Source organism: Bombina bombina, chromosome 1 (assembly GCF_027579735.1).
Source record: "Bombina bombina isolate aBomBom1 chromosome 1, aBomBom1.pri, whole genome shotgun sequence".
Taxonomy (NCBI): Eukaryota; Metazoa; Chordata; class Amphibia; order Anura; family Bombinatoridae; genus Bombina; species Bombina bombina.
Genome location: NC_069499.1, coordinates 183,725,353 through 183,746,648, shown reverse-complemented (window position 1 = coordinate 183,746,648; position 21,296 = coordinate 183,725,353). Strand labels below are relative to the sequence as shown.

At 43.2% G+C, this 21,296-nt stretch overlaps 1 protein-coding gene across 1 annotated transcript in view; it reads left to right on the top strand.

Moving 5' to 3' along the window:
* Positions 1 to 21,296, top strand: part of PCNX1 (pecanex 1) — a gene marked incomplete in the record, with an annotated part of 752,914 nt that overhangs the window by 87,611 nt on the left and 644,007 nt on the right. The window contains 2 exon segments of the mRNA XM_053711389.1: positions 2,789 to 2,828; positions 9,202 to 9,291. Of these exon segments, the coding sequence (XP_053567364.1) occupies positions 2,789 to 2,828; positions 9,202 to 9,291 (130 nt within the window).

Genomic DNA, 21,296 nt, shown 5'->3' with positions numbered 1-21,296 from the left:
TACGGTTTCGATCAAGACGACATGACAACTGTTGCGTACATCAACCATCAGGGGGGAACAAGGAGTTCCCTAGCGATGGAAGAAGTGACCAAAATCATTCTATGGGCGGAGTCTCACTCCTGCCACCTGTCTGCTATCCACATCCCAAGAGTGGAAAGTTGGGAAGCGGTTTTTCTGAGTCGTCAGACATTGCATCCGGGGGAGTGGGAACTCCATCCGGAAATCTTTGCCCAAGTCACTCAACCGTGGGGCATTCCAGACGTGGATCTGATGGCCTCTCGTCAGAACTTCAGAGTTCCTTACTACGGGTCCAGATCCAGGGATCCCAAGGCGGCTCTAGTGGATGCACTAGTAGCACCTTGGACCTTCAAACTAGCTTATGTGTTCCCGCCGTTTCCTCTCATCCCCAGGCTGGTAGCCAGGATCAAAGGAGAGGGCGTCGGTGATCTTGATAGCTCCTGCGTGGCCACGCAGGACTTGGTATGCAGATCTGGTGAATATGTCATCGGCTCCACCATGGAAGCTACCTTTGAGACGAGACCTTCTTGTTCTAGGTCCGTTCGACCCACTCCAGCTGACTGCTTGGAGATTGAACGCTTGATCTTATCAAAGCGAGGGTTCTCAGATTCTGGTATTGATACTCTTGTTCAGGCCTGAAAGCCTGTAACCAGAAAAATTTACCACATATTTTGGGAAAAATATATCTGTTGGTGTGAATCTACAGGATTCCCTTGGGACAAGGTTAAGATTCCTAAGAGTCTATCCTTCCTTCGAGAAGGATTGGAAAAAGGATTATCTGCAAGTTCCTTGATGGGACAGATTTCTGCCTTGTCTGTGTTACTTCACAAAAAGCTGGCAGCTGTGCCAGATGTTCTAGCCTTTGTTCAGGCTCTGGTTAGAATCAAGCCTGTTTACAAACCTTTGACTCCTCCTTGGAGTCTCAACCTAGTTCTTTCAGTTCTTCAGGGGGTTCCGTTTGAACCCTTACATTCCGTTGATATTAAGTTATTATCTTGGAAAGTTTTGTTTTTGGTTGCAATTTCTTCTGCTAGAAGAGTTTCAGAATTATCTGCTCTGCAGTGTTCTTCTCCTTATCTGGGGTTCCATGCAGATAAGGTGGTTTTGCGTACTAAACCTGGTTTTCTTCCAAAAGTTGTTTCTAACAAAAACATTAACCAGGAGATAGTTGTGCCTTCTTTGTGTCCTAATCCAGTTTCAAAGATGGAACGTTTGTTGCACAACTTGGATGTAGTTCGTGCTCTCAAATTTTACTTAGCAGCTACTAAGGATTTCAGACAAACTTCGTCTTTGTTTGTTGTTTATTCTGGTAAACGGAGAGGTTAAAAAGCAAATTCTACCTCTCTCTCCTTCTGGATTAAAAGCATTATCCGATTGGCTTATGAGACTGCCGGACGGCAGCCTCCTGAAAGAATCACAGCTCACTCCACTAGGGCTGTGGCTTCCACATGGGCCTTCAAGAACGAGGCTTCTGTTGATCAGATATGTTAGGCAGCGACTTGGTCTTCACTGCACACTTTTACTAAATTTTACAAATTTGATACTTTTGCTTCTTCTGAGGCTATTTTTGGGAGAAAGGTTTTGCAAGCCGTGGTGCCTTCCATTTAGGTGACCTGATTTGCTCCCTCCCTTCATCCGTGTCCTAAAGCTTTGGTATTGGTTCCCACAAGTAAGGATGACGCCGTGGACCGGACACACCTATGTTGGAGAAAACAGAATTTATGTTTACCTGATAAATTACTTTCTCCAACGGTGTGTCCGGTCCACGGCCCGCCCTGGTTTTTTTAATCAGGTCTGATAATTTATTTTCTTTAACTACAGTCACCACGGTATCATATGGTTTCTCCTATGCAAATATTCCTCCTTAACGTCGGTCGAATGACTGGGGTAGGCGGAGCCTAGGAGGGATCATGTGACCAGCTTTGCTGGGCTCTTTGCCATTTCCTGTTGGGGAAGAGAATATCCCACAAGTAAGGATGACGCCGTGGACCGGACACACCGTTGGAGAAAGTAATTTATCAGGTAAACATAAATTCTGTTTTTTATCCCTCCCTCTCTAGTGACTCTTGCGTGGAGTTCCACATCTTGGGTATTGCTATCCCATACGTCACTAGCTCATAGACTCTTGCCAATTATATGAAAGAAAACCAAAATTTTATGTAAGAACTTACCTGATAAAGTCATTTCTTTCATATTGGCAAGAGTCCATGAGGCCCACCCTTTTTATAGTGGTTATGATTTTTTGTATAAAGCACAATTTATTTCCAAATTTCTTTTGTTAATGCTTTCTACTCCTTTCTTTATCACCCCACTGCTTGGCTATTTGTTAAACTGAATTGTGGGTGTGGTGAGGGGTGTATTTATAGGCATTTTGAGGTTTGGGAAACTTTGCCCCTCCTGGTAGGATTGTATATCCCATTCGTCACTAGCTCATGGACTATGTTATATATATATACGTCACTAGCTCATGGATTATGTTACATATATGTACGTGTATGTATATAGTAAATAAAGTATATGTTTAGTTATTACTTGGTGTAAAAAGACGATATTTAAGATCATATATAATCCTGACAACGTGTGTATTAGGATAATTCCCAGATACTTTATTTTGTCAGAAATAAAACTGGTTAAAGCCGTAATAAGTGTGTCAGGAGCAGGATTAATATTTTTACTGATTTATTCATATTTTAAATTCCAGCTATTATTTATACATATTTACCTAAATTTGTTGTACAATCTCCCCCCCCCCCCCCCCCTCTGTAAACAGGTTGGACTGTCTAGGTACGGAGCCGCATCTGCAAGCAAAGGTATGAACAGATATTTTTGGCCTAATACATTCATAGATTCTAGTTGCTGTAATTCCTTAAAACATTTTGTCTGAAATATATTTCTTCTATAAAGGGAAGACGAGTCCACGGATTCATCCTTTACTTGTGGGATATTATCCTCCTGCTAACAGGAAGTGGCAAAGAGCACCACAGCAGAACTGTCTATATAGCTCCTCCCTTAGCTCCACCCCCAGTCATTCTCTTTGCCTACTCTAAGTACTAGGAAGGGTAAAGTGAAAAGAGGGCAGGTAGGGCCACAGCAGTTCTGTGGCAAGGTGCTGAGTGTTTTTTTTTCCGGATCTGGGCCTATTTTCGATCCGGTTTCCAAATTAAGGGGTTAATTGTTAAATTTTTTTGTGGTGCAATCTTAACTACCTATATTGTGTCTACATACAAAATTTTGAAAAATTTGGTGCATGTTTAGACTGTTTTGCAGAACGTGTGCTTTTTTTTCGGTTAAAGGCGCAGTACCGTTTTTTAAGATTGTTATTTTTTTCACTAAATAAAGTGTTTTCATGCTTGTTTGTAGTCATTACTAGCCTGTTCAACATGTCTGACATTGAGGAAATTCAATGTTCAATATGTTTAGAAGCCATTGTGGAACCTCCACTTAGAATGTGTCCCTCATGCACTGAAAGGTCAATAAATTGTAAAGAACATATTTTAGCTACTAAAAGTATGTCGCAGGATGATTCTCAGTCAGAAGAGAATCAGGTTTTGCCATCTAATTCTCCCCAAGTGTCACAACCATTAATGCCCGCACAAGCGACGCCAAGTACTTCTAGTGCGTCTAATTCTTTCACCCTGCAAGATATGGCCGCAGTTATGAATACTACCCTCACAGAGGTTTTCAGGGAATATGAATAGACCGGTCCGGTCGCCAATGGCGACCTAAATTTCTTCCGGGCAAGTAAAATTTTTAAGTTACCAGCCTGAGCGGCGACCTGACATTTTAAGTGGGATATAAGAAGCAATAATAAAAAATGTAAAATTGCCTTTCACATATGCGCACACACAGGAAAGGAGGGTAGATAGGGGAGGTTCTTTCTGTTAAATGCATTCAAAGACCTCCTCTTACTCCATGGCTTTTGGTCTCTTCCTTGTCAGTTGCTACTTCCCACCCCTAAAGTTGTCTGCGCGGAAATACATCCTGCTAGAACGGTGAGTGTTTCTTCTCTGTGTATGAATGAAGTATGGTTTAAAGTGGCTATATAGTTATGGTAGGCAGCTTGCTCACGTACATTATGCTGATGTACTTCAGCACAATGTACACGAGCAAGCTGCCTACCATAACAATATAGAGCAGTGCACAATTTTTCTGGATGCTATTAATGCTCCAAAAACTGACTTTACCAATTAGTAGAGAACATACCATTCTCCATGCACCCAGTCAAATCTGCTAGCACGGCACTGACAGTCGCGCTAGTAGTTGAAACGCAGCTGGGCAGAAAGGGGGAAAAAAAGTATTTTTAAAATGCTTATGTCACTGTTCATTGTCCAGCTAAATGCAGTACCGCTCATAGCGCTATAGGGTGAAGGGTGGCAGCATTAAATATACTTAGTCAATCATAATCCCCCACATATGCTGAAGTAAAAAAAAAAAAAAAAAAGCTCAATTATATCTTTTTTTTCCTTAGGGGAAAAAAGTCAAGACGTACATGATAGAAAAATATTTTCTAAAGTTAAAGCCTTTTTATTAAGTCCCAAATATTAAGCAGCTTGCATGCCATTCAAATTGGGACCTCTGTCTGCAATGCTTTGTGGGATTACAATAACACTATTTATATTGCCTTTTTACATAAGATATATACACACTACATGCAGATACGCACGGGCGATTAAAGTTTCTTGCGGGCTGGTAAGTTTTGTGATTTACTCGCCCGATGGGCGAGGGGAGTTTTTGGGTATTCATAGGCCCTGGGTTTTATCTAAGCTGCCTGGGTTGCAGGGGAAGCGCAGTAGGTCTGGTGTGAGAACAAACGCTGAGCCCTCCGACGCTTTATTAGCCATATCCGATGTACCCTCACAATGTTCTGATGTGAGGGATTTGCTGGCTGAGGAAGAGATTTCTGATTCAGGAAATATGTTCCCTCAGACAGATTGATATGACGGCTTTTAAATTTAAACTAGAACACCTCCGCTTATTGCTCAGTGAGGTTTTTTAGCGACTGGATGATTGTGACCCTATTGTAGTTCCAGAGAAATTGTGTTAAATGGACAGATTCCTAGAGGTTCCTGCCTACACTGATCTTTTTCCAGTCCCTAAGAAGATTTCGGAAATTGTTACTAAGGATTTGGATAGACCAGGTATTCCGTTTGCTCCCCCTCCTACTTTTAAGAAAATGTTCCCATATCTGACGCCGTGCGGGACTTGTGGCAGACGGTCCCTAAGGTGGAGGGAGCTATTTCTACCCTGGCTAAGCGTACAAATATATCTATCGAGGACAGTTGTGCTTTCAAAGATCCTATGGCTAAAAAATTAGCGGGTCTTCTGAAGAAAATATTTGTTCACCAAGGTTTTCTTCTCCAACCTATAGCGTGCATTGTTCCTGTAACTACTGCAGCTCTGGAAGAGGCTCTTCAGGTTGAGACCCCATTAGATGATATTCTGGATAGAATTAGGGCTCTCAAGCTAGCTAATTCTTTCATTACAGATGGCGCTTTTCAATTGGCTAAATTAGCGGCAAAGAATTCAGGTTTTGCCATTTTAGCGCGTAGAGCGTTATGGCTTAAGTCCTGGTCTGCTGATGTGTCATCAAAAGCTAAGCTTTTAGCCATCCCTTTCAAGGGTAAGACCCTATTCGGGCCTGAACTGAAAGAGATCATTTCAGACATCACTGGAGGGAAAGGCCATGCCCTTCCTCAGGATAAGACGAATAAGATGAGGACCAAACAAAATAATTTTCGTTCCTTTCTGAACTTCAAAGGTGGTCCCTCTACCTCTTCCCCTACCGCAAAGCAAGAGGGGAATGTTGCTCAATCCAAGTCAGTCTGGAGACCTAACCAGACTTGGAACAAAGATAAACAGGCCAAGAAGCCCGCTGCTGCCACCAAGACAGCATGAAGGGGTAGCCCCCGATCTGGGACCGGATCTAGTAGAGGGCAGACTTTCTCTCTTCGCTCAGGCTTGGGCAAGAGACATTCAGGACTCCTGGGCTTTAGAAATGGTAACCCAGGGGTATCTTCTAGATTTCAAAGATTCTCCCCCAAGGGGGAAATTCCATCTTTCTCAATTGTCTGTAAACCAGACAAAAAGAGAGGCGTTCTTATGCTGTGTAGAAGACCTATATACCATGGGAGTGATCTGCCCAGTTCCGGAAACAGAACAGGGGCAAGGGTTCTACTCCAATCTGTTTGTGGTTCCCAAAAAAGAGGGAACCTTCAGACCAATTTTGGATCTCAAGATCCTAAACAAATTCCTCAGTCCCATCCTTCAAGATGGAGACCATTCTATTTTGCCAATGATCCAGGAGGGTCAATATATGACAACTGTGGACTTAAAAGATCCGTATCTACACATTCCTATCCACAAAGATCACCAGTTCCTCAGGTTCGCCTTTCTGGACAAGCATTACCAGTTTGTGGCTCTTCCCTTCGGGTTGGCCACAACTCACAGAATTTTCACAAAGGTGCTAGGATCCCTTCTGGCGGTTCTAAGGCCGCGGGGCATAGCTGTGGCGCCTTATCTGGACGATATCTTAATCCAGGCGTCAACTTTCCAACTAGCCAACTCTCACACGGGCATCGTGGTGGCTTTTCTAAGATCTCATGGGTGGAAGGTGAACGTACAAAAGAGTTCGCTTATCCCTCTCACAAGAGTTCCTTTCCTGGGAACTCTGATAGATTCGGTGGACATGAGAATTTTTCTGACGGAGGTCAGGAAATAAAATTTTTTAGCCATCTGCCGAGCTCTTCATTCCATTCCTCGCCCGTCAGTGGCTCAGTGTAGGGAGGTAATCGGCTTAATGGTAGCGGCAATGGCCATAGTTCCGTTTGCTCGCTTGCATCTCAGACCACTGCAACTATGCATGCTCAAACAGTGGAATGGGGATTATGCAGATTTATCTCCTCAGATAAATCTGGACCAAGAGACCAGAGACTCTCTTCTTTGGTGGTTGTCACAGGATCATCTGTCCAAGGTAATGTGTTTCCGCAGGCCAGCATGGGTCGTAGTGACGACGGACGCCAGTCTATTAGGCTGGGGTGCAGTCTGGAATTCCCTGAAAGCACAGGGATTGTGGACTCAGGAGGAGGCTCTCCTCCCGATTAAATATTCTAGAACTGGCGTGGCCTCAGCTGGCGTCGGCCAGATTCATAAGATTCCAGTCGGACAATATCACGACTGTAGTATATATCAATCATCAGTGGGGAACAAAGAGTTCTCTAGCGATTTTATAGAGGTTACCAAAATAATTCAATGGGCAGAGACTCACACTTGCCATCTATCAGCAATCTATATCCCAGGATTGGAGAACTGAGAAGCGGATTTTCTAAGTCATCAGACTTTTCATCCAGGGGAGTGGGAACTCCATCCGGAGGTATTTGCACACTTGATTCAGCAATGGGGCACACCAGAATCTGATCTGATGGCGTCTCGTCAGAATGCCAAACTTCCTTGTTACGGGTCCAGGTCAAGGGATCTTCAGGCAGTACTGATAGATGCTCTAGCAGTACCCTGGTCGTTCAACCTGGCTTATGTGTTTCCACTATTTCCTCTCCTTCCTCGTTTGATTGCCAGAATCAAACAGGAGAGAGCTTCTGTGATTTTGATAGCACCTGCGTGGCCACGCAGGACTTGGTATGCAGACCCGGTGGACATGTCATCTCTTCTACCATGGACTCTGCCACTGAGACAGGACCTTCTGATTCAAGGTCCGTTCCAGCATCCAAAGCTAGTTTCTCTGCGGATGACTGCTTGGAGATTGAACGCTTGATCTTATCCAAGCGGGGTTTCTCGGAGTCGGTCATAGATACCTTGATTCATGCTCGAAAGCCGGTCACCAGGAAAATTTATCATAAGATATGGCGTAAATATCTTTATTGGTGGGAATCCAAAGGCTACTCATGGAGTAAGATCAGGATTCCTAGGATTTTGTCCTTTCTCCAAGAAAGATTGGAGAAGGGGCTATCAGCTAGTTCCTTAAAGGGACAGATATCTGCTTTATCAATTCTACTGCACAAACGTCTGGCAGATATTCCAGACGTTCAGTCGTTCTGTCAGGCTTTAGTTAGAATCAAGCCTGTGTTTAAACCTGTTGCTCCGCCATGGAGTTTGAATTTAGTTCTTAAGGTTCTTCAAGGGGTTCCGTTTGAACCTATGCATTCCATAGATATTAAGCTTCTATCTTGGAAAGTTCTGTTTTTGGTTGCTATCTCTTCGGCTCGAAGAGTTTCTGAACTATTGCAATGTGACTCGTCTTATGATGTTTTCCATGCTGATAAGGTGGTTTTGCGTACGAAACCTGGATTCCTTCCTAAGGTTGTTACTAATAAGAATATTAATCAGGAAATTGTTGTTCCTTCTCTATGTCCTAATCCTTCCTCTTGGACGTGGTTCGTGCTTTGAAATTTTACTTGCAAGCAACCAAAGATTTCGGTCAAATATCTTCTTTGTTTGTTGTCTATTCTGGAAAACGTAGAGGTCAAAAAGCTACGGCTACCTCTCTTGCCTTTTGGCTGAAAAGCATCATCCGTTTGGCATACGAGACTGCTGGACAGCTCACTCTACTAGAGCGGTGGCTTCCACATGGGCTTTTAAAAATGATGCTTCTGTTGAACAGATTTGTAAGGCTGCGACTTGGTCTTCGCTTCATACCTTTTCCAAAATTTACAAATTTGATACCTTTGCTTCTTCGGAGGCTATTTTTGGGAGAAAAGTTCTTCAAGCAGTGGTGCCTTCTGTTTAACCATCTGTCTTGTCCCTCCCGTTCATCCATGTCCACGGCCCGCCCTGTCATTTTAAGACAGATTATATTTTTTTTATTTAAACTTCAGTCACCTCTGCACCTTGCAGTTTCTCCTTTTTCTTCTTGTACCTTCGTTTGAATGACTGGGGGGTGGAGCTAAGGGAGGAGCTATATAGACAGCTCTGCTGTGGTGCTCTTTGCCACTTCCTGTTAGCAGGAGGATAATATCCCACAAGTAAAGGATGAATCCGTGGACTCGTCGTACCATAGAAGAAATTTATTTATCAGGTAAGCATAAATTTACTTTTTGCAAGACCATGTTACTTTTATATGCATTGATATACAGCTATGTCATTGGTACCTTTCTATAGTAATGTTTTATTTGAAAACGATTGTGGTTACCCATGACATTGATCACATGTGTATGCCACTTCTTGTCTCTGCAGGAGATACAGATGCTGCAAAGACATCGGATGACATCAGTCTGAGCCTTGGGCAGAGCTATAGTTTATGCAAAGAAGGAAGTGAAGACCAAGGTAAAAAACAAAACTGTTCCTTTTTTTTTTTATGACTTTTTGAATATTGTGTGATTGGAATGTAGATTATCTTTTAAGCAACTTTAGTCGTTTTTATATATTTATAGTGCAAGATATCTGCATACAATGACTTACCCTTGAGAAACATCTTGATAATCTTTTTCCTTTTGTTATTGTCAATTAGAAACCGATATAAATGAGATGCTGCGTTTATTAGCTAACCACTGTGTAGTCAGGATTTTTATTCATGTGGAATGCATTGTGGGCTAAATGGGGCTAGTGAAAAAACTACTGTTTTTATTTATAAATTGCTGGAGAAGTGGCCATTTAAACTCAATTTAAATGCCAATAAAACTTTCCAAACCTTTTCCTTTAGGGTCCCTTTTTAATACAAAATATATATGAAAAATGGATACATTTGTCCTTTTACAATCTAGTTTGCATTTATGAAGAACTTCTTTTATTTTCTCCACTAAAGTATGTGAATGTAAATGCTTACACACACACACACACACACACACACACATATTCCTCAACAATGGTATTGAGCCGGTTGTTCGTTACTGTGAGTGTGTGTCTCTGTCTCTCGTATTTAAGTGTGCACCAACATTTTAAACCCAGCACTTGCTCAGAAAGCCTAAGATGCTTGGTAATGACTCAATTTGTTAATTGCTGACATGATACAAACACTACTGAGGCTCATGGTCAGTTACAGTATTTAAAATGCTTGTGCACTGATGATATCTAGCTATGCTTCACGTGCACATGCAGAGAAAAATGCTAACACTAAAACGGCAATAACATTTACTAGAAGCATTTTTGCCACTGCATGTATATTGCAGATTTGTTTCTATTCAAGGTTGTAATTCATTTAGGCACATTTAAATTTTGACTGAAATGTCCTTTGAATATAACTGTGTTGATTATGCAAAAATGGGGAATGGGTAATTAAGGGATTATCTATCTTTCTCCTGTTAAGTGTGGTCAGTCCACGGGTCATCATTACTTCTGGGATATTAACTCCTCCCCAACAGAAGTGCAAGAGGATTCACCCAGCAGAGCTGCTATATAGCTCCTCCCCTCTACGTCACACCCAGTCATTCTCTTGCACCCAACTAATAGATAGGATGTGTGAGAGGTCTGTGGTGATTATACTTAGTTTTATACCTTCAATCAAAAGTTTGTTATTTTATAACACCGGAGTGTGTTGTTCCTTCTCTGTTAGAATTTGAAGAAGAATCTACCTGAGTTTTTTGTATGATTTTAGCCGGAGTAGTTAAGATCATATTGCTGTTCTCGGCCATCTGAGGAGTGAGGTAAACTTCAGATCAGGGGACAGCGGGCAGGTTAATCTGCAAAGAGGTATGTTGCAGCATATTATTTTCTGACAATGGAATTGACTGAGAAAATTCTGCCATACCGATATAATGTAAGCTCAGCCTTAAATGCAGTAGTAGCAACTGGTATCAGGCTGTCATGTATGTATATTTCTTCTGTTAAGTGTGATCAGTCCACGGGTCATCATTACTTCTGGGATATTACTCCTCCCCAACAGGAAGTGCAAGAGGATTCACCCAGCAGAGCTGCATATAGCTCCTCCCCTCTACGTCACTCCCAGTCATTCTCTTGCACCCAACGACTAGATAGGATGTGTGAGAGGACTATGGTGATTATACTTAGTTTTATATCTTCAATCAAAAGTTTGTTATTTTAAAATAGCACCGGAGTGTGTTATTACCTCTCTGGCAGAGTTTGAAGAAGAATCTACCAGAGTTTTTGCTATGATTTTAGCCGGAGTAGTTAAGATCATATTGCTGTTTCTCGGCCATCTGAGGAGAGGTAAACTTCAGATCAGGGGACAGCGGGCAGATGAATCTGCATAGAGGTATGTAGCAGCTTTTATTTTCTGACAATGGAATTGATGAGAAAATCCTGGCATACCGATATGTCATGTATGTATACTTTACACTTCAGTATTCTGGGGAATGGTACTTCACTAGAATTACACTGTAAGAAATACATAAAGCTGTTTAATAACTAGAGATTATGTTTAACGCTTTTGCTGGAATGTAAAATCGTTTTCATTTACTGAGGTACTGAGTGAATAAATGTTTGGGCACTATTTTTCCACTTGGCAGTTGCTTAATCTGTTTTCTGACAGTTTCTGTTCTCCCTCACTGCTGTGTGTGAGGGGGAGGGGCCGTTTTTTTGGCGCTTTTACTACGCATCAAATATTTCAGTCAGCAACTCATTGTATTCCCTGCATGATCCGGTTCATCTCTAAAAGAAGAGTTCACTCGACAGAGCTCAGGGGTCTTCAAAACTCATTTTGAGGGAGGTAATTTCTCTCAGCAGAGCTGTGAGAATTGTAGTTTGACTGAGATAAAAAACGTTTATTCTGTAATTTGTTTCCTGCTTTCAGAATTTGTTATCTTTGCTAATGGGATTAAACCTTTGCTAAAGTTGTGTTGTTTACAAGGATTGAGGCTATAACTGTTTCAATTTATTAATTTTCAACTGTCATAGATCTTCTGTGCTTCTTAAAGGCACAGTACGTTTTAATATTATTCTAATTGAATTGTATTTCCAAGTTGCAAGTTTATTTGCTAGTGTGTTAAACATGTCTGATTCAGAGGATGATACCTGTGTCATTTGTTGCAATGCCAAAGTGGAGCCCAATAGAAATTTATGTACTAACTGTATTGATGCTACTTTAAATAAAAGTCAATCTGTACAAATTGAACAAATTTCACCAAACAACGAGGGGAGAGTTATGCCGACTAACTCGCCTCACGTGTCAGTACCTACATCTCCCGCTCAGAGGGAGGTGCGTGATATTGTAGCGCCGAGTACATCTGGGCGGCCATTACAAATCACATTACAGGATATGGCTACTGTTATGACTGAGGTTTTGGCTAAATTACCAGATCTAAGAGGTAAGCGTGATCACTCTGGGGTGAGAACAGAGTGCGCTGATAATATTAGGGCCATGTCAGACACTGCGTCACAGGTGGCAGAACATGAGGACGGAGAACTTCATTCTGTGGGTGACGGTTCTGATCCAAACAGACTGGATTCAGATATTTCAAATTTTAAATTTAAACTGGAAAACCTCCGTGTATTACTAGGGGAGGTGTTAGCGGCTCTGAATGATTGTAACACAGTTGCAATACCAGAGAAAATGTGTAGGTTGGATAAATATTTTGCGGTACCGACGAGTACTGAGGTTTTTCCTATACCTAAGAGACTTACTGAAATTGTTACTAAGGAGTGGGATAGACCCGGTGTGCCGTTCTCACCCCCTCCGATATTTAGAAAAATGTTTCCAATAGACGCCACCACAAGGGACTTATGGCAAACGGTCCCTAAGGTGGAGGGAGCAGTTTCTACCTTAGCTAAGCGTACCACTATCCCGGTGGAGGATAGCTGTGCTTTTTCAGATCCAATGGATAAAAAGTTAGAGGGTTACCTTAAGAAAATGTTTGTTCAACAAGGTTTTATATTGCAACCCCTTGCATGCATTGCGCCGATCACGGCTGCAGCGGCATTCTGGATTGAGTCTCTGGAAGAGAACATTGGTTCAGCTACTCTGGACGACATTACGGACAGGCTTAGAGTCCTTAAACTAGCTAATTCATTCATTTCGGAGGCCGTAGTACATCTTACTAAACTTACGGCGAAGAATTCAGGATTCGCCATTCAGGCACGCAGGGCGCTGTGGCTAAAATCCTGGTCAGCTGATGTTACTTCTAAGTCTAAATTGCTTAATATACCTTTCAAAGGGCAGACCTTATTCGGGCCCGGGTTGAAAGAGATTATCGCTGACATTACAGGAGGTAAAGGCCATGCCCTGCCTCAGGACAAAGCCAAAGTTAAGGCTAGACAGTCTAATTTTCGTTCCTTTCGTAATTTCAAAGCAGGAGCAGCATCAACTTCCTCTGCACCAAAACAGGAAGGAGCTGTTGCTCGCTACAGACAAGGCTGGAAACCTAACCAGTCCTGGAACAAGGGCAAGCAGGCCAGGAAACCTGCTGCTGCCCCTAAAACAGCATGAATTGAGGGCCCCCGATCCGGGATCGGATCTAGTGGGGGGCAGACTTTCTCTCTTCGCCCAGGCTTGGGCAAGAGATGTCCAGGATCCCTGGGCGCTAGAGATAATATCTCAGGGATACCTTCTGGACTTCAAATACTCTCCTCCAAGAGAGAGATTTCATCTGTCAAGATTGTCAACAATCCAGACAAAGAAAGAGGCGTTTCTACGCTGCGTACAAGAGCTCTTGTTAATGGGAGTAATCCATCCAGTTCCACGATCGGAACAGGGACAGGGGTTTTACTCAAATCTGTTTGTGGTTCCCAAAAAAGAGGGAACTTTCAGACCAATCCTGGACTTAAAGATCCTAAACAAATTCCTAAGAGTTCCAGCGTTCAAGATGGAGACTATTCGGACAATTTTACCTATGATCCAAGAGGGTCAGTACATGACTACTGTAGATTTAAAGGATGCTTACCTTCACATACCGATTCACAAAGATCATTATCGGTACCTAAGGTTTGCCTTCCTAGACAGGCATTACCAGTTTGTGGCTCTTCCATTCGGATTGGCTACAGCTCCAAGAATCTTCACAAAGGTTCTGGGTGCTCTTCTGGCGGTACTAAGACCGCGGGGAATCTCGGTAGCTCCATACCTAGACGACATTCTGATACAAGCTTCAAGCTTTCAAACTGCCAAGTCTCATACAGAGTTAGTGCTGGCATTTCTAAGGTCACATGGATGGAAGGTGAACGAAAAGAAGAGTTCACTCGTTCCACTCACAAGAGTTCCCTTCCTGGGGACTCTTATAGATTCTGTAGAAATGAAGATTTACCTGACAGAGGACAGGCTAACAAGACTTCAAAGTGCTTGCCGCACCCTACATTCCATTCAACACCCGTCAGTGGCTCAATGCATGGAGGTAATCGGCTTAATGGTAGCGGCAATGGACATAGTACCCTTTGCACGCTTACACCTCAGACCACTGCAACTGTGCATGCTAAGTCAGTGGAATGGGGATTACTCAGACTTATCCCCTTCTCTGAATCTGGATCAAGAGACCAGAAATTCTCTTCTATGGTGGCTTTCTCGGCCACATCTGTCCAGGGGGATGCCGTTCAGCAGACCAGACTGGACAATTGTAACAACAGACGCCAGCCTTCTAGGTTGGGGTGCCGTCTGGAATTCTCTGAAGGCTCAGGGACAATGGAGTCAGGAGGAGAGTCTCCTGCCAATAAACATTCTGGAATTGAGAGCAGTTCTCAATGCCCTCCTGGCTTGGCCCCAGTTGACAACTCGGGGGTTCATCAGGTTTCAGTCGGACAACATCACGACTGTTGCTTACATCAACCATCAGGGAGGGACAAGAAGCTCCCTAGCTATGATGGAAGTATCAAAGATAATTCTCTGGGCAGAGTCTCACTCTTGCCACCTGTCAGCAATCCACATCCCGGGAGTGGAGAACTGGGAGGCGGATTTCTTAAGTCGTCAGACTTTTCATCCGGGGGAGTGGGAACTTCATCCGGAGGTCTTTGCCCAAATACTGCGACGTTGGGGCAAACCAGAGATAGATCTTATGGCGTCTCGACAGAACGCCAAGCTTCCTCGTTACGGGTCCAGATCCAGGGATCCAGGAGCAGTCCTGATAGATGCTCTGACAGCACCTTGGGACTTCAGGATGGCTTACGTGTTTCCACCCTTCCCGTTGCTTCCTCGATTGATTGCCAGAATCAAACAAGAGAGAGCATCAGTGATTCTAATAGCACCTGCGTGGCCACGCAGGACTTGGTATGCAGACCTGGTGGACATGTCATCCTGTCCACCTTGGTCTCTACCTCTGAAGCAGGACCTTCTGATACAGGGTCCCTTCAAACATCAAAATCTAACTTCTCTGAAGCTGACTGCTTGGAAATTGAACGCTTGATTTTATCAAGACGTGGGTTTTCTGAGTCAGTTATTGATACCTTAATACAGGCTAGGAAACCTGTTACCAGAAAGATTTACCATAAGATATGGCGTAAATACCTATATTGGTGTGAATCCAAAGGTTACTCTTGGAGTAAGGTTAGGATTCCTAGGATATTGTCTTTTCTACAAGAAGGTTTAGAAAAGGGTTTATCTGCTAGTTCATTAAAGGGACAGATCTCAGCTCTGTCCATTCTGTTACACAAACGTCTGTCAGAAGTTCCTGACGTCCAGGCTTTTTGTCAGGCTTTGACCAGGATTAAGCCTGTGTTTAAAACTGTTGCTCCACCATGGAGTTTAAACCTTGTTCTTAATGTTTTACAGGGCGTTCCGTTTGAACCCCTTCATTCCATTGATATAAAGTTGTTATCTTGGAAAGTTCTATTTTTAATGGCTATTTCCTCGGCTCGAAGAGTCTCTGAATTATCAGCCTTACATTGTGATTCTCCTTATTTGATTTTTCATTCGGATAAGGTAGTCCTGCGTACTAAACCTGGGTTCTTACCTAAGGTAGTTACTAACAGGAATATCAATCAAGAGATTGTTGTTCCTTCTTTATGCCCAAATCCTTCTTCAAAGAAGGAACGTCTACTGCACAACCTGGATGTAGTCCGTGCTCTAAAATTTTACTTACAGGCAACTAAGGAATTTCGACAAACGTCTTCTCTGTTTGTCATTTACTCTGGGCAGAGGAGAGGTCAAAAAGCTTCCGCTACCTCTCTTTCTTTTTGGCTTCGTAGCATAATTCGTTTAGCTTATGAGACTGCTGGACAGCAGCCTCCTGAAAGAATTACAGCTCATTCTACTAGAGCTGTGGCTTCCACTTGGGCCTTTAAGAATGAGGCCTCTGTTGAACAGATTTGCAAGGCTGCAACTTGGTCTTCGCTTCATACTTTTTCCAAATTTTACAAATTTGACACTTTTGCTTCATCGGAGGCTTTTTTTGGGAGAAAGGTTCTTCAGGCAGTGGTTCCTTCTGTATAAAGAGCCTGCCTATCCCTCCCGTCATCCGTGTACTTTTGCTTTGGTATTGGTATCCCAGAAGTAATGATGACCCGTGGACTGATCACACTTAACAGAAGAAAACAACATAATTTATGCTTACCTGATAAATTCCTTTCTTCTGTAGTGTGATCAGTCCACGGCCCGCCCTGTTTTTAAGGCAGGTAAATATTTTTTAATTTATACTCCAGTCACCACTTCACCCTTGGCTTTTCCTTTCTCGTTGGTCCTTGGTCGAATGACTGGGAGTGACGTAGAGGGGAGGAGCTATATGCAGCTCTGCTGGGTGAATCCTCTTGCACTTCCTGTTGGGGAGGAGTAATATCCCAGAAGTAATGATGACCCGTGGACTGATCACACTACAGAAGAAAGGAATTTATCAGGTAAGCATAAATTATGTTTTTACACTTCAGTATTCTGGGGAATGGCACTTCACTGGGATAATACTGTATGCATAAGACTTTAGCCTAATTTGCAGTGACTAGCAACAGGCTTTCTAATGACATTTCATTTATTTGATGTTAAACGTTTTTGCTGGCATGTTAAATCGTTTAATTTTCTGAGGTACTGGGTGAAAAAATGTCTTTGGGCACTGTTTTTTTCCACTTGGCAGTCGTTTTATTTAATTTAAGACAGTTTACTGATCTCCCTCACTGTTGTGTGTGAGGGGGAGGGGCCTATTTTGGCGCTTTTGCTACGCATCAAAAAATTCAGTCAGAAGTCTCTGGTCTTCCCTGCATGATCCGGTTCGTCTCTACAGAGCTCAGGGGTCTTCAAAACTTATTTTGAGGGAGGTAATCACTCACAGCAGAGCTGTGAGATTGTAGCTGACTGTGATAAAAAACGTTTATTTCTGTACTTTTTTTCTGCTATCAGGGTTAGTTATCCATTACTAATGGGGGCAATCCTTTGCTAAAATTGTGTTTTTACCGGAAAAGATTTGATGTTATAGTTTCTCAGTTTATTATTTCTCAACTGTCATAACTTTTTTCTGTGCTTCTTAAAGGCACAGTACGTTTTCATATTATTGTAAATTACTTTGAAAAGTATTTCCAAGTTGCTAGTTTATTTGCTAGTGTGTTAAACATGTCTGATTCAGAGGAATATCTCTGTGCTATATGTGCTAAAGCCAAAGTGGAGCCCAATAGAAATTTATGTACTAATTGCATTGATGCTACTTTAAATAAAAGTCAATCTGTACAAATTGAACATATTTCACCAAACAACGAGGGGAGAGTTATGCCGACTAACTCGCCTCACGTGTCAGTACCTGCATCTCTCGCTCGGGAGGTGCGTGATATTGTAGCGCCGAGTACATCAGGGCGGCCATTACAAATCACATTACAGGATATGGCTAATGTTATGACTGAAGTTTTGGCTAAATTACCAGAACTAAGGGGTAAGCGTGATCACTCTGGGGTGAGAACAGAGTGCGCTGTTGATAATAGGGCCATGTCTGATACTGCGTCACAGTATGCTGAACATGAGGACGGAGAGCTTCAATCAGCAGGTGACGGTTCTGATCCCAATAGAATGGATTCAGACATTTCTAATTTTAAGTTTAAACTCGAAAACCTCCGTGTACTGTTAGGGGAGGTATTAGCAGCTCTAAATGATTGTAACACCGTTGCAATCCCAGAGAAATTATGTAGGCTGGATAGATACTATGCGGTACCGGCGAGTACTGACGTATTTCCTATACCTAAGAGTCTTACAGAGATAATTACTAAGGAGTGGGATAGGCCCGGTGTACCCTTTTCCCCCCCTCCTGTGTTTAGAAAAATGTTTCCAATAGACGCCACCACACGGGACTTATGGCAGACGGTCCCTAAGGTGGAGGGAGCGGTTTCTACACTGGCTAAGCGTACCACTATCCCGGTGGAGGATAGCTGTGCCTTTTCAGATCCAATGGATAAAAAATTAGAGGGTTACCTTAAGAAAATGTTTGTTCAACAAGGTTTTATATTGCAACCCCTTGCATGTATTGCGTCTGTCACGGCCGCGGCCGCTTTTTGGTCCGAGTCCCTGGAAGAGACTCTTGACTCAATAACTATAGATGAGATTTCAAACAAGCTTAAGACACTTAAGCTAGCTAATTCATTTATTTCGGATGCCGTAGTACATTTAACTAAGCTAACGGCTAAGAATTCCGGATTCGCCATTCAGGCACGCAGAGCGCTGTGGCTAAAATCCTGGTCAGCTGACGTTACTTCTAAATCTAAATTACTTAACATACCTTTCAAAGGGCAGACCTTATTCGGGCCCGGGTTGAAAGAAATTATCGCTGACATTACAGGAGGTAAAGGCCATGCCCTGCCTCAAGACAGAGCCAAACCTAAGGCTAGACAGTCTAATTTTCGTTCCTTTCGTAATTTCAAAGCAGGAGCAGCATCAACTTCCTCTGCACCAAAACAGGAAGGAGCTGTTGCTCGCTACAGACAAGGCTGGAGACCTAACCAGTCCTGGAACAAGGGCAAGCAGGCCAGGAAACCTGCTGCTGCCCCTAAGACAGCATGAATTGAGGGCCCCCGATCCGGGAACGGATCTAGTGGGGGGCAGACTTTCTCTCTTCGCCCAGGCTTGGGCAAGAGATGTCCAGGATCCCTGGGCGTTAGAGATCATATCTCAGGGATATCTTCTGGACTTCAAATCCTCTCCCCCAAAAGGGAGATTTCATCTGTCAAGGTTGTCAACAAACCAAATAAAGAAAGAGGCGTGTCTACGCTGTGTACAAGATCTTTTACTAATGGGAGTGATCCATCCGGTTCCGCGGTCGGAACAAGGACAAGGGTTTTACTCAAATCTGTTTGTGGTTCCCAAAAAAGAGGGAACTTTCAGGCCAATCTTGGATTTAAAGATCCTAAACAAATTCCTAAGAGTTCCATCGTTCAAAATGGAAACTATTCGGACAATCTTACCCATGATCCAAAAGGGTCAGTACATGACCACAGTGGATTTAAAGGATGCTTACCTTCACATACCGATTCACAAAGATCATTACCGGTATCTAAGGTTTGCCTTCCTAGACAGGCATTACCAGTTTGTAGCTCTTCCATTCGGATTGGCTACGGCTCCAAGAATCTTCACAAAGGTTCTGGGTGCTCTTCTGGCGGTACTAAGACCGCGAGGAATTTCGGTAGCTCCGTACCTAGACGACATTCTGATACAAGCTTCAAGCTTTCAAACTGCCAAGTCTCATACAGAGTTAGTACTGGCATTTCTAAGGTCGCATGGATGGAAGGTGAACGAAAAGAAGAGTTCTCTCTTTCCACTCACAAGAGTTCCCTTCCTGGGGACTCTTATAGATTCTGTAGAAATGAAGATTTACCTGACAGAAGACAGGTTAACAAAGCTTCAAAATGCATGCCGTGTCCTTCATTCCATTCAACACCCGTCAGTAGCTCAATGCATGGAGGTGATCGGCTTAATGGTAGCGGCAATGGACATAGTACCCTTTGCACGCCTGCATCTCAGACCGCTGCAATTGTGCATGCTAAGTCAGTGGAATGGGGATTACTCAGACTTGTCCCCTACTCTGAATCTGGATCAAGAGACCAGAAATTCTCTTCTATGGTGGCTTTCTCGGCCACATCTGTCCAGGGGGATGCCATTCAGCAGGCCAGACTGGACAATTGTAACAACAGACGCCAGCCTACTAGGTTGGGGCGCTGTCTGGAATTCTCTGAAGGCTCAGGGACAATGGAATCAGGAGGAGAGTCTCCTGCCAATAAACATTCTGGAGTTGAGAGCAGTTCTCAATGCCCTTCTGGCTTGGCCCCAGTTAACAACTCGGGGGTTCATCAGGTTTCAGTCGGACAACATCACGACTGTAGCTTACATCAACCATCAGGGAGGGACAAGAAGCTCCCTAGCAATGATGGAAGTATCAAAGATAATTCGCTGGGCAGAGTCTCACTCTTGCCACCTGTCAGCAATCCACATCCCGGGAGTGGAGTCGTCAGACTTTTCATCCGGGGGAGTGGGAACTTCACCCGGAGGTTTTTGCCCAAATTCTTCAACGTTGGGGCAAACCAGAGATAGATCTCATGGCGTCTCGACAGAACGCCAAGCTTCCTCGTTACGGGTCCAGATCCAGGGATCCGGGAGCGGTTCTGATAGATGCTTTGACAGCACCTTGGACCTTCGGGATGGCTTATGTGTTTCCACCCTTCCCGATGCTTCCTCGATTGATTGCCAGAATCAAACAGGAGAGAGCATCAGTGATTCTAATAGCGCCTGCATGGCCACGCAGGACTTGGTATGCAGATCTAGTGGACATGTCATCCTGTCCACCTTGGTCTCTGCCTCTGAAACAGGACCTTCTGATCCAGGGTCCCTTCAAACATCAAAATCTAATTTCTCTGAAGCTGACTGCTTGGAAATTGAACGCTTGATTTTATCAAAACGTGGTTTTTCTGAGTCAGTAATTGATACCTTAATACAGGCTAGGAAGCCTGTTACCAGAAAGATTTACCATAAAATATGGCGTAAATACTTATATTGGTGCGAATCCAAGAGTTGCTCATGGAGTAAGGTTAGGATTCCTAGGATATTGTCTTTTCTACAAGAAGGTTTAGAAAAGGGTTTATCCGCTAGTTCCTTAAAGGGACAGATCTCAGCTCTGTCCATTCTTTTACACAAACGTCTGTCAGAAGTTCCGGACGTTCAAGCTTTTTGTCAGGCTTTAGCTAGGATCAAGCCTGTGTTTAAAACTGTTGCTCCACCATGGAGTTTGAACTTAGTTCTTAATGTTTTACAGGGTGTTCCGTTTGAACCCCTTCATTCCATTGATATCAAACTGTTATCTTGGAAAGTTCTGTTTTTAATGGCTATTTCCTCGGCTCGAAGAGTCTCTGAGTTTATCTGCCTTACATTGTGATTCTCCTTACCTGATTTTTCATTCAGACAAGGTAGTTCTGCGTACTAAACCTGGGTTCTTACCTAAGGTGGTCACTAACAGGAATATCAATCAAGAGATTGTTGTTCCATCTTTGTGTCCTAATCCTTC